At 41.9% G+C, this 14,020-nt stretch overlaps 1 protein-coding gene across 4 annotated transcripts in view; it reads right to left on the bottom strand.

Moving 5' to 3' along the window:
- DGKD (diacylglycerol kinase delta) overlaps nt 1-14,020 on the bottom strand; it is a 148,143-nt gene that overhangs the window by 64,444 nt on the left and 69,679 nt on the right. For all 4 annotated transcript variants that reach the window (XM_040348895.1, XM_040348898.1, XM_040348896.1 and 1 more), the window contains exons 4-5: nt 4,602-4,706; nt 3,948-4,080 (exon numbers count right to left, since the gene is read on the bottom strand). In XM_040348895.1, coding sequence (XP_040204829.1) covers nt 3,948-4,080; nt 4,602-4,706 — 238 coding nt within the window. The remainder of the gene's footprint in view (nt 1-3,947; nt 4,081-4,601; nt 4,707-14,020) is intronic.

Here is a 14,020-nt window from a genome sequence, read left to right as displayed (position 1 = left end):
ATACCTAATCATGTTGTGAATGTCAGAGTTTTACAATGCCTCATGGAACAGCTGGAGGGCCGTAGTTTGGAGATGCCTGCTCTTGGTTTTGCTAAATGCAAAGGTTGATTGATGCACAACTTTGCTAAACCTGTTTGTTGTGAATCTACATTTTTGTCTGTGTCTGTTGGAAGCTTTAAACCAAGCATTCTATTTCTATAGCCTCAGATCAGCTTAAATGTGGATAATACAATCAGAACAGTACCGTATTTATCGGCCTATACCGCGCACTTTTTTGCCCTGAAAATCAGGACAAAATCATGGGTGCACGGTATACGCCGATACCCGCGCCGAGTTTTGAATACTGCGCCGACATATACCGAGCGCAGTACACTCGGGTATAGTCGAGCAGTCTCGGCTCCTTCCGCGCTCACGTCCTGGACATACAGGACGTCAGCGCGAGAGTTGCCGAGCATTGCCGACAATACACGAGTGTACTGTGCTCTGTATATGTCGGCGCAGTATTCAAACTCGGCACGGGAAACGAGCGGGGAGGACGCGAGGACGCCGGACCCGACGAAGAGGACACCCGAAGCCGCAGAAGGACGCCGGAACCGACGAAGAGGACACCCGAAGCTGCAGACGAATGCCGGACCCGACGAGGCCGCCGATGGACGCCGCGCAAGACACCAAAACTGTAAGTACAAAAAAAAGTTTTTTCCACAGGATTGGGGGCAACTTTAGGGGTGCGCGGGGTATACCGCGATAAATACGGTAATTGTTCTGTATATGTGTGCTCTGGAAAATGTACAAAAAAAAAAGGATTATAACATTTATGTGTATTTTTTTTTAGCTAGCTGGCAGAATTATTTACCAGAAAAACAGGGTCACGTTCATTGCAGGAACAGCACTTTGATCATAGCAGCTGCCTCCAAAAGGAAAAAAATTACTGGACAGAGACCATATAATTCTGGTGCTACTGGCATATAGGGATTGATTTACTAAAACTGCAGAGTGCAAAATTTGGTGCAGGTGTGCATAGAAGCTGATTGGCTACTAACTTCAGTTTGTTCAATTAAACTTTGACAATAAAACCTGGAAGCCGATTGGTTTCTATGCACAGCTGCGCCAGATTTTGTATTTTCCAGTTTTAATAAATCAACCCCATAGCCACTATATGGAAACAAAACACAAAAGGCTATACTACTCCATAATCCACAGAGCAGGAAGTCAGGTCACATCAAAGTCACTGACTTCAAGTGCACGGTTCTTTATGATAAATATATCTAAATTTTTACAACTCTGATAACTAAAGCAAACACATGTTTAAACAATAAAATTGCTCCGAGAAAAGAAGTGATACCAAGCCCTCCAAACGTGACAAAGTTACAGTTGAGCTCATAAGTTTACATACCCTGGCAGAATTTATGATTTCTTGGCCATTTTTCAGAGAATATGAATAAAAACACAACAACTTTTCTTTCACTTATTGTTTGTGTTTGGCTGAAGCAATTTATTATCAATCTACTGTGTTTACTCTTTTAAAATCATAAATCACAACAGAAACTACCCAAACGACCCTGATCAAAAGTTTACATATTACAGTTCTAAATACCGTGTATTGCCCCCTTTAACATCAATGACAGCTTGAAGTCTTTTGTGGTATTTGTAGATGAGGCTCTTTATCTTCTCAGATGGTAAAGCTGCCCATTCCTCTTGGCAAAAAGCCTCCATTTCCTGTAAATTCTTGGGCTGTCTTTCCTGAGCTGCACGTTAGAGATCTCCCCAGAGTGGCTCAATGATATTGAGGTCAGGAGACTGAGATGGCCACTCCAGAACCTTCACTTTATTCTGCTGTAGCCAATGAAAGGTCAACTTGGCCTTGTGTTTTGGTTTATTGTCATGTTGGAATGCCCAAGTACATCCCATGCGCAGCTTCCTGGCTGATGAATGAAAATGTTCCTCCAGTATTTTTTGATAACATAATGCATTCATCTTGCCATCAATTTTGACCAGATTTCCTGAGCCTTTTGTAGCTCACACATCCCAAAAACATAAATCGATCCACCTCTGTTCCTTTCATCATAGGCCTTGTTGACTCCTCTCCAAATGGTTTATGCTAAAAAGCTCAATTTTGGTCTCATCATCACTTTGTGGCATTTGCGTAGTAATGGCTATCTTCTGGCGACTCGACCATGCAACCCATCTTTCTTCAAGTGCCTCCTTATTGTTAATCTTGAAACACCACATGTTTTCAGAGAGTCCTGTATTTCATCTGAAGCTATTTGTGGGTTTTTCTTTGCATCCTGAACAATTTTCCTGGCAGTTCTGGCTGAACTTATAGTTGGTCTACCTGACCGTGGTTTGGTTTCAACAGAACCCATCATTTTCCACTTCTTGATTAGAGTTTGAACACTGCTGATTGGCATTCTCAATTCCTTGGATATCTTTTTTTATCCCTTTCCCGTTTTATACAGTTCAACTACCTTTTCCCGCAGATCCTTTGACAATTCTTTTGCTTTCCCCATAAAAGGAATCCAGAAATGTCAGTGCAGCACTGGATGAAAGATGCAAGGGTCTGTCAGGAGTCCAGAAACGCATTGACCTTTTACATACACACACACACACACTAATTACAAGCAAACAGATCACAGGTAAGGATGGTTACCATTAATAGCCATTCAAACACCTTTGTGTCAACTTGTGTGCATGTTATCAGGCCAAAAGCACCATGGTATGTACACTTTTGATCAGGGTCATTTGGGTGGGTTATCTTGTGATAACCATTTAAAAAGAGTAAACACAGTTGATTGATAATTAATGGCTTCAGCCAAACACTAACCATGAGTGAAAGAAAAGTTTTTGTGTTATTATTCATATTCTCTCAAAAATGGGCAAGAAATCATAAATTCTGCCAGGGTATGTAAACTTATAAGCACAACTATACAATCAAAAATGTCAACACTCGTTTATAAAGATATGCGTTGAGTCCAATAGTGTATCATCCTAAAATTGCCATTACCATACAAAAGTCCTTTTAAATGTGACCAGATCGCAATCAAAAATCCATGTAAACTGTGTAGCTGTATTGCTGGATCGGTAGTATATTTTATGTGTGATCCAAGACAATCTTCTTCCAATGTGGCCCAGGAAGGTCAAAAAGTTGGACATCCCTGCTTTAAAATGTTTTTATCTTCCACCAATATATTACTTCAAGATAAGAGCCACCACAAACATAACCAGTCTACATACAGCAGGTATATAGCAATGTAAGCTGCATCAGTGTTGTCAGGGTACTCTGTTCAAATACATTATCCTAATAACAAAGTAAACATTTCATCTTCAGTAAAGGTAAGGAGGCTTTAGTAAATAGTACGGAATCCCAGCCCTGCCCTGGGGCAATGGATGACTCATTAAAGAAACTAACAGATACAGTACAAATTATATATTAATGCTAGCTATAATTAACTGAACGGTGCTTAACAGTCCATGGAACCGTTTTATAGTACATTTTTAATACCTGTATGTCATCTTAATGCTCAAGAGAAGTCAAACTGCACTTCAGTTTCGACATATCGTAATATCTTAATATTGTGAAGGCAAGATCCTGTGACAGCACAAACAGTGACACTACAATCTGGAAGGGCAGCATGGTGGCTTGGAGATTAGTACACTTGGCTTACAGCAGGTGGAATACCCACCATGGATATTATCTGCATTGCCTTATTTTTTTTTTTGTTTCCTTTGGTTGTTCTATTTTTCTCCACTTTTTTTTTAATCAGCTTCTAACATCTTAAATATGAACAAAACATATATACATACATGCCCATACACACATATAGAAATACGCACACACGAAAAACAAATATACAAGTTATACGTTTAGAGATTTCCAACCAGAAACCAGCTAAAGATTGCACAGCACTACGTAGTACATATGGGATTTCCGTAGGTCTCCTCTCACATACCTTCACAGGAGAGTCCATGGGAGGTGACACCGGAGAGAGCTTCACGGCACACATTGCAGTAGGTGGGTCGAGCATGGGAGCAGGCATACCAGTTGTGCATTCCGGAGAAGTGGTCCACACTGTACTGGGCAGACTGGAAACATGAGAAAAAAGAAAAACATAAAGCCAGAGATCGTGTAGGTAAAGAAGTGTGTACACGCAGGCACAGCAGGTCTGATTACTGCCTAAAGCAGTGCTGCCTATCAGGGATTGTTATGCAAATGACAGGAGGAGAAGTGACACTACCTTAAACTTATGAGGTAAAACTAGTTCCTGATTGCATCTCTGCACAAGAGAAGAAAAAAAAAAAGTTGAAAGTGCAGAACAAAACTTGCAAATACTTTACATAACTTACAATTATAACAAATCTGACAGGTAAGTCGGCAAGTTATGCCCCTCTATCTATAAATAGAAAGCAGCATGTAAGGCTTCCTCTGAGAGCGAAATACTGCTCTGTCATTTTACCCCTCCTCCATACAATAATGAATACAAAGGGCACTTGTGCCTCCCAGGTAGATGACCCAGTATCACCTAAAAACCTTCTTCCTAGCAGCAAATGGCACATATTTGTCACCTTGGTCAGATTTTTGTCACTGGATATATATAGGTTACTACCTCAAAGAGCTCACGGTTCTGAGCAGACTTGAGCGCCGCCATCCATTCCTCCATGTCTTTCCTATTGTCCGCACTAAGGATCAGTTTCCGAAAGGGAGTGAACACCTGTAAAGAGTAGACGGGGGGATTTAGTATATTTAAGGAAAAAAAAAAAAAACAACTGTTTAAGGTCAGCTAAGAACCAACAAACCCAACGGAGGGAGAAAGTAGAAGGTGTGAGCAATTTCTTCGGAAGGAGCTGTTTGCTAAAGGTTTGGAACCCTAGAGCGCATGTTGGCTCTGGAAAGACAAACAAGGACTTGCCTATAAACATTTAAAGTGAGAAAGAAGGCACAAGCTCACGTTTAGAACTAGGGATTCAACAACTAGATTCACAGGGCACCCTGTTTCAACATAAAATATAATTAAAAAAGAAAGTGCATACACAGTCCTACTGCCCTGAGCCTTTAAACCCCTTTTATATATAAGAGGGCTGATCGGGTCCAGCTGGACCCGATCTGACCCTTTATTCTCCTCTATGGGCATGGACTTTTGACCGTTTACAAATGACTACCTCCAGCAAAAATATAAATGAAAGGGGATCCATTTCCATCTGGTCAGATCGGAGGGCAGCCAAATGTAAACCGGACAGCTGGCCCTTTTACATCCAGATGCCCATAGAGCAGAGTGGGCTGTGTCCATGTCCACTTTGCATAAGCAGAGAGGACATGGACCCGTTATCTGGCCGCTCTGCTCAGTTTGGCAGGGAATTCGGACGGTTTACCTGCTGAACAAAATCAGATCTGGCCTGTTTGAAAGGAATGCCCAGTAGTACCAGCAACAAGACCAATCCTGTTTACAAGAACCGAAAGGCGAAAGAGATAGTGGGTGCTGCCAGCACAATTTACTTTGGGTGGAACAGTATATATTAGTAAAAGGTTTGCTACTTAAAATTTCTTGAATGCTGAAAAGATGATCTTCTGCATTGCTCCAAAACTATTACACCACGGCTCACTTAGGTTATGCATCGCGACTGTCATTGTGTTATTTGATATTACCATAAAGACCCAGCAGGGGACTGCGGACTATACAAACTGGTTTAATGTCATAAGAAGTAGATCCCCAAGGTTTGGGCAGTTAGATGGCTAGAAAGAACTCAACTCCAAGAACTTATAGCTCCACATCAGCTCATACCTCGCTCCTCATACAATGTCATGTTGTGGGTGGGAGGTAAGGGAATACCTTTAGGCCGCGTACACACGGTCGGTCAAAACCGATGGAAACAGACTGAAGGACCGTTTCATCGGTCCAAACCAATGGTGTGTGGGCCCCATCGGTCAGTTATCCTTCTGTCAAAAATTTTAGAACTTGCTTTAAAATTGAACCGATGGACGCCTAACCGATAGGTCAAAACCGACGGTTAGTATGCAAAAGCATCGGTTAAAAACCCGCGCATGCTCAGAATCAAGTCGACGCATGCTTGGAAGCATTGAACTTAATTTTTCTCAGCACGTCGTTGTGTTTTACGTCACCGCGTTGGACTCGATCGTTTTTTTAACTGATGGTGTGTAGGCACATCAGACCATCAGTCAGCTTCATCGGTTAACCGATGAGAACGGTCCTTTGGACCGTTCTCATCAGATGGACCGACCGTGTGTACGCGCCCTCACATTTTAAAGTGAACCTGTTTCCAGAATGAACAGTTTCATATTCTGAACAAGTCTTATGAGTGCTTTAAAAACAAGCCCCATTTTGAAGAAATATTTAACAAAGACACTGAAATCACAGCTCCTTTCCTCTTTACTTTTAAAGAGCAGAATCCTGGCAGCCCACCAAACCTCTAATACCCTGGTGACCAAAATGCCATGTTCTAGACTGGGTCTACCATGTTCTTGGCACCAAAAGGGTGCCAAATGTTGAAAACACCCTCAAGAGATCTCTGCCAGACATTACAAATGTAGTTCTGTCCTCAATGAGGAGAGAGAAGCAGCATGTGCTTAGGAAAGATTACATTTTTGACGCCACCGCACAGACTGCCAATGTAGGGTTAAAGAGCACTGAATGACCAATGCTGGGTTGCGCCACCCCCCCCCCCCAAAAAAAAACTGGGGGTGGGGTGTGTGGACAAGATGTTAAAAAAAATTGCACGGTCCACCAATGCAGTTGGGAACGTAGGTTTGTCAAGGTAAAAAGCACTGCCATTCCCAACAATAGGCAGAGGGCGTTAAGCAGAACTACTACTGAGGCCCAGTTTGATGCGAGGGGGCATAGGTTATCAGCACTGCCACTAATGCTGGGGGTTATTTATGTATTCCCTGACATCAATACTGAGGGTTATGGTTGCAATTTTAAAATTTGTGCCTGCTGTACGTTTTGCACATTCCTGCATGTTCAGCAGCCCAATTAAATTAATGGACTGCCAAAAATGTGACGCATGGAAGCGCATTTGGATGCATCAAGCAGATGGTGTAAACCAGCCCTAAAGGGGAACTAAATCTTTCATAGCCAAAAAAGCTGCCATACAGTAATATAATTTGTTAAAAAAAATAAAAAATAAATGCTTTAGGAATGTGTGTTCGATTTTCTAATCATTAATGGGATCAAATTGATGTTCTTTTTTGACCACACTGCCGAGAAAATGTAAAAAATAATTTCTCAAATGAACACATTTCTAACAGTACAGTAAATGGATGTGACCTGACACACACACACACTATATAAAACACATGGCGGCCTCCATCCATAATTTGGTAGGTAGGAAGGAAGAATATATGGGACTTTAAATGAGGGATCGCCATGTCAGGTAAGAATAAGAACATAGAGATGAAGGTACAGTACATGATTTATTACAAAATATCTGATATGAATTCTAGATTGTATCAAACAGATAGGTAGTCACAAGACTTACACTAAATATGCTGCTCATAGCATGCAATACAAAAAGACATGGCAAATATACATGGTAAAATAAATAGATTGAAAAACAGGTAAGAGAGACAAGTAACTGTTGGCATCTAGTGGCACTCAATTCGTTTCTTGGCATTACAGCCATTCATCAGGAGTGTTATGAAGTATTATACTGGAAATAGAAAATAGACAGGGGTTAATGATAATGCCCTTGGAATAAGGGAGGACGGAGAGAGACTATGTCCCAACAGGGTGGAGACAAATTGGGGAACTTACTGCACAGTCTCAAGGCCAAGTCCGGTATCCACCAAAGAAAGTGGGGGGACGGGCATGATGTCTCCCCTGTGGTTGAGACAGGGGAACCCTCCAAGGATGGAGAACAGCATCCAGAGCACAAAACGGTAGTCACAGCATGATCCAAATACTATGCGTGCACGAGGAGTGCATAGTGTTCCTGGAACAAATGTGTCAAAAATGGATTAATTAAAAAGTGTAAAAAAAAAAAAAAGTGTGTAGCAACACATGGGGAACACATAGATATTTTGCTACACACTTTTTTTTACACTATGTGTTCCCCATGTGTTGCTACACACTTTTTTTTTTTTACACTTTTTAATTAATTAATTTCTGACAAATTTGTTCCAGGAACACTATGCGCTCCTCGTGCACACATAGTATTTGGATCATGCTGTGACCACAGTTTTGTGCTCTGGGCGCTGTTCTCCGTCCTTGGAGGGTTTCTGCCTCCCAATTGTTCTGTATTGTCACCCTCGTCAAATTTGGATTTGGTGGAGACTACAAGCAGACACGACAATTCTCATTGCGCAGGCATATTCCGTTGTTTCCATTAAAGCGGAACTAAACCCTCCTATCCTTTACAGCCAAGGAAGCTGCCATTTTGGCCTCTGCTTGATCTGCAGTTGAGATAGTGCTGCATATGTGATCAGTTATGATTCAGCCATTTGATGGCTTGACAGTTCGGGTCAAAGCAGAAGCAACTGTGACAGGTATCATTCTGGCATGCCTTATATGCAAAAACTACTTGAGTGAGTGCATGATGACAGGCAACAAAGAGCCTGGAGAACATCAGACGCACCAAGATGCAAAAAGAAACAAAAAAAAAACAAAACAGTATTTTAAAAAATTAAACAGATGGCAATTATTTACTACACACATGGCTTTAGCAAACGGTCATCCAATTTGAGTTTACATCTACAAACCAATTCTACACAAAGCAGAAAAGACAGATTTACAGAGGAATCAGTGAATGTAAAGAAACGCTGTGGAATTGTAAATACTTGAAAAGAAAGCCAGCTTCTTTTATTAAAAGAGAACAAACACTACTTCTCTAAACACAGCGCAGAGTGCAGAGCTAAAAATAAAAGGAAAACCACACAGTATTTACAAGAAGCATTTCCTAATCCTCGAATGACACCATGGGAACAAGAAACTGTATCCCCGCAGCTGTCATTTTAGAGAATAAAAGTTTTAGAAAAATACATAAGAGTCTGAATTGTTCTACTCTTTTGTAACTCTGTAAATACATGATTACGTGCACTTATGTATGCAACTCAAAAAAAGTAAAAGGGCCATAAAGGCTTATTCTTTCTATTAGCTTTATATGTGTGTGTGTGTGTGTGTGTGTGTGTAAAATAGTATTGTTATACCTGAAGGCTATTTAGGCCTCCTTGGCCAAAATACTCCCTGTTAGCAATTCCCATGTCCTGCTTTGTTGCTAGGACATGAAAACCACTGGACACTCAATTCCAGCATTACAGTAATGATGAAAATCTGAGGACATGGGGACTGCTAAATGGGAGTTTATCTGACAGGCCTCGAGGGGGGCCCAAATGGCCTACAGATATGAGACAACAAAATGAATAGTCATTTTACAGGGGCCCCTTGACTGCATAGGCTATTCTTTGAAAAAGGTGAACTTCGCCTTTAATATACACCCATCGGTACCCTAACAGGAGGTTTCTGCACTGCAAGGTAGGCACTAAGATTGCAGAAGCCTGCTTTACTGTCATTTGTAAATTTTACCACTTCATGGCTGTTTACTGACCCATCAGGCCATTTCATGTGGCCCACGCACCTCTCCTGCAGCTGCGGTATCCCCCTCATCTCTGCCCCCACCTTGTCCCAGCAGTCGGCAGCAGAGAGGACAACAGAACTCCTCCACCAGATCCTGCACCTCTTCCTGCAGCTGCAGAGAGGCTCGTCTCTGCACCCTTCCTTGTCTCAGCAGAGAAGACGACAGAAATCCTTCACCAAATCCTGCACTTCTTCCTGCAGCTGCAGAGAGGCTCGTCTCTGCACCTTTCCTTGTCTCAGCAGACAGATGGCAGCAGAGAAGACAACAGAACTCTTCCACCAGATCCTGCAGCTGCAGAGAGGCTCTTCTCTACCCTCTTTCTTGTCTCAGCAGTTGGCAGCAGAGAAGACGATAGAACTCCTCCACCCGATCCTGCACCTCTTCCTGCAGCTGCAGAGAGGCTCGTCTCTGCCCCCTTCCTTGTCTCAGCAGTTGGCAGCAGAGAGGATGACAGAACTCCTATAGATCCTGCACCTCTCTGTGCATCCATAGCACCCCATTGTCTCTGCCTCCCATTGTCTCAGCATTCAACAGACTTAGACAGCTGACTCCAGCCTTCCTCTGCTCATCCTCCAGGGGGGAGCACGGTGATCTAAGGGTGGGTGGAGGGCTCTGGACATCCAGTATTACAGATACAACCGACCCTTTGAAGGCAACCTTGATGTTGATGAGGCCCACGGTGAAATGGAGTTTGACACCCCTGCTATAGTGGAAAGAGTGTGAGAAATAAAAGCTTTGTTCCCGATACCCTACAAGTTTTTCCTGTGCTGCATAGCGTGTGCTATTTTGTCAAGCCTAAGAAGGGCCAGATACGGACAAATATTGAGAATGTCAAGTCCTAAACTCAAGAGGTTTTCTCCCCAGGAATGAGAATGTTGTTTTAATGAGGAATTGTTGAACTTACTAACTATAACAGATTTTCAAATAGACCAGATCTGTTCTAGAATGAAAGGAACATGTTTGACATTATTTCTGTTTGCATTAAAAAAAAAAAATGTAGACTTTTCCTGCTTTCTCTTTTTATTTTTTTTTGACTACCTCCTACCCCCCTTTCCAAGGGGTCACTGGACTAGGACAAGATTTGCACAAAAAAAAAAAAAGGCTTACAGCAGAGCTCTCAAAAACCCAAAAGATGTAGAGAGAAACAAGGAACAAGGATGAAAAAACATGCCAGGTTCCTAACACCTTGGTAAAGGAACCAGGCAAATTCCAGAAACTAAAGTTTGTTTATGCACTTCCTTAATATTTACATAGGACAAATGTAACCGAGTATGAAAAACATTTGCATTTCTAAAGCTCTTAAATATACTATTCAAATTGCAAAATAAAACATAATATGGGGTAAACTGACCCCTGAGAAATGGAAGGATGAAAATAAGGACCGAGAAATCTGCGTAGGTAGAGGTAGTATTATGGACCTCATGGTTTAAGGTTTCTAAAAGAAAACTACATTTGTTTCCCTCTAACAAGCAATTAGCTTCCCGTTCTCATTTTCTAAATCTGACACAGATGCAAAAAAAAACATGACAGGGGTTATGACCCTCCTAAAATGAAAAAAAGGGTTGCCTGCAGTTCTACTTTAACCTTAAATACTCATTTGAACTAGAGGTCGACAATATGGGTTTTCTCTGGCAGACGACGATATTTAGAAAAATCGGGGGTGGCCGATGGCCAATATATGATGCCGGTTTTTGCGGCCGATATTTTAGGCCGATTTTTCTTTTTTTTGGCAGGTGGCACTGGTTGCCACTGGCAGTTGACATTGGGTGGCACTGGTTGCCACTGGCAGTTGACATTGGGTGGCACTGGCAGGTTTCACACACAAACTGATTTGGCAGTTACACTATATGTAACTGAATGCAGAGAGAGACCAGCTGTCAGAATTCAACGGGGATGTCGGGGGTGGGCAGGACCAGGAAGGGGGCGGGGCCCTGCAGCTATCAAACACCAGCCAATGATTGGGCTGCTTAAGAAAGGAGGCAGGACCACATACACGTAGCAGCCCGCCCAGATCCCATCCCACTGGCTGGTGTTTGAGAGCTGCTGGGTCCCGCCCACACCCGACATTACTGCTGAATTCTGACAGCTCCTCCCTCTCTCTGCATTCAGTTGCAAACGTCAGCTCACAAACGTCTGTGTAAAACTGGCAGTGGAGTGTGGGGAAGGAAGGAGTGCAGTCAGTAATCGTCTAAATTTGCACAAAAACCTCTAATTTGAACACAGCAAATGGACAGTAAATGCAGGGAAATGCAAGCAGGCAAAAGTTGCCTAAAAGTAAGTATGCCCCCATGTAAACTGTAACGTTGGACCTTGACAGCAAATGCAATCTCCTGCTTGAAAATATAAATATATATACACATATATATGTATATATATATATATATATATATAAGTGGTCTGCACAGCGAGGTACTAATGGTTATTGCTTTGCCAAATTGGTCACCTGTCGTCTTGGAGTTGTCCAGCTCTGGGCATATGTCCTTCAATCTTGAAACACAGCAATACAGGCAGTTGAGTGAAGCTTTCACATATACCACAAAAAAAAAAAAAAAGGTATGTGCTTTTCCTGTTACAGGTTATAAAAATAGTTTGGCAACATCCTGAACAGTGGTGGCTTGAGAAAATATAAAATCAAATGTTTAGCAGGCAGAAATGTGTGAGACGTCTTTCCACAGCTCCTGAACAGCAAGAAATGTTAACCAAGATGAAGAAATGGAAGCACTGCAAAGCAATACAGAATGAAGAAATCGTCATAGCTTTCTATGTATATAAAATGAAGGAAGATTAGGTTCTGCAGATGCTTTTTGTTAGGCTAGCCATTTTACTACAGGATCCCTGTAGTAAGACCATATAGTAGAACTACAGGGCAAAATGATTTTTTTTTTCCATTTTGGATACAGCAAAGGGAGGGTCATAACCCCTAGCTATCAGTTTTTTTGCCATCCGAGTCCCATTGGGGAGATTTTCCTTCACTTCCTGTCCCATAGCCAAAAACAGGGCATGAGAGGAAATCCCTGCAAATTAAGGGAATACTGTGGGAACATTTCGCCTCTATTACTTTTCAGGGGACAACCCAAAATTACTTTTAAATGGTAAACAGGACAAATAGACAGAATGAATCTCCCTAACAGGGGGCACAGAAATAAAAAATAAATAAAAAAAGACAGGTGTTTTAATGCCTCTCCGCTCTATCCAAAAAAAAAAAAAAGTTTGGCCTTTAGTTTCACTTTACAAATCACTTTGCTCTGTATTTAATGATGCAGGTCCTTGTGCTACATAGTTGTTGGTGGACCTAAAGGAGATCATACTGTACAATCAGAATGTAAAATGTTTAGTCAGAGAGACTATACCACTTTGTCGAATGAGGGCAATTTGACAGAGTCTCCATAAAGCCAACCACGCCAAGCCAGTTATATTCACCTTTACCACACACCCTGCTACATTCCTCCATTGGAGCCAGAAGTCACAGCCTGTGTACGTTCGGTATTGCATGGTGTAGGAGCTTTTTTATAGAGATGACAACACTCTCCTCCTGCCTGTAAATTGGCAGATTAAGCTGGGGAACTATAACCTGGAAAGATGCCCTATGCTCCTCCATACCTGGAAGCACTCTGGGCAGAGGAATGGAATGACCGGGGAGTGTGGGGAAGATCACAAAGTGGGCTTTCAAAATACTCATTCATGTTGCCCTGAAAGGGAAAGTGACAGTCGCCAATTGAAGAAATGTGGAGCTGGTTAAAGGATACAATGTATTTCTAACAGATCTTTGAAGTGCTAGTAATATACGCATTTCATTTGTAACATTTAAGACTGAGGAGGGCACTTAACAGGAAATTCAGGAGCCTGTCATTTCAACAGCGGTTTGATGTCACGCAAGCTTTAGTCTCACTAAGTCCAAGGAGTACACTTTCCGGTGCTTTCAAAGAAAAATAGTTTGCACATAATTTCAGTTCAGGATGCACCTGAGATGTTTGTGCTGTGCCTTTACCATACCATACTCGCAAACAGCATCGGCAATGAAGCATATCAAAGTTCATATAAGACGACGGTCCAAACATCTGACGTGTTTCGAAGGGGGATGCCCTTTTCCTCAGAGCCAACTCTGAGGAAAATGAGAATCTCCCCTTCGAAAAGCGTCAGCCGTTTGGGCTGTCTTCTCGTGCTTTGGGACTTGTCTAGGTGACCAGGCTGCTTCAAGTACATATTGATATGCCTTATTGCCAAAGCCGTTTGTGAGTACACAACTGTTTTTTCTTTTTTTACACAATACATTTCAAAAGGTAATGAAATCACCCGATGTAGTAAACTTGTATAGTGGGACAAAAGCAAAGTAAGTCATGGAATGACAAATGCAACATCAAATCCAAGGGAGCAGTGCTCCATAGATCTCAGTTCTAAATTCAAACACTGCATTCCAGTTCTTTAAAAATTCTTCACA

The sequence above is a fragment of the Rana temporaria genome, chromosome 4, assembly GCF_905171775.1.
Source record: "Rana temporaria chromosome 4, aRanTem1.1, whole genome shotgun sequence".
Classification (NCBI taxonomy): domain Eukaryota; kingdom Metazoa; phylum Chordata; class Amphibia; order Anura; family Ranidae; genus Rana; species Rana temporaria.
This window is presented reverse-complemented; position numbering and strand designations above follow the sequence as displayed.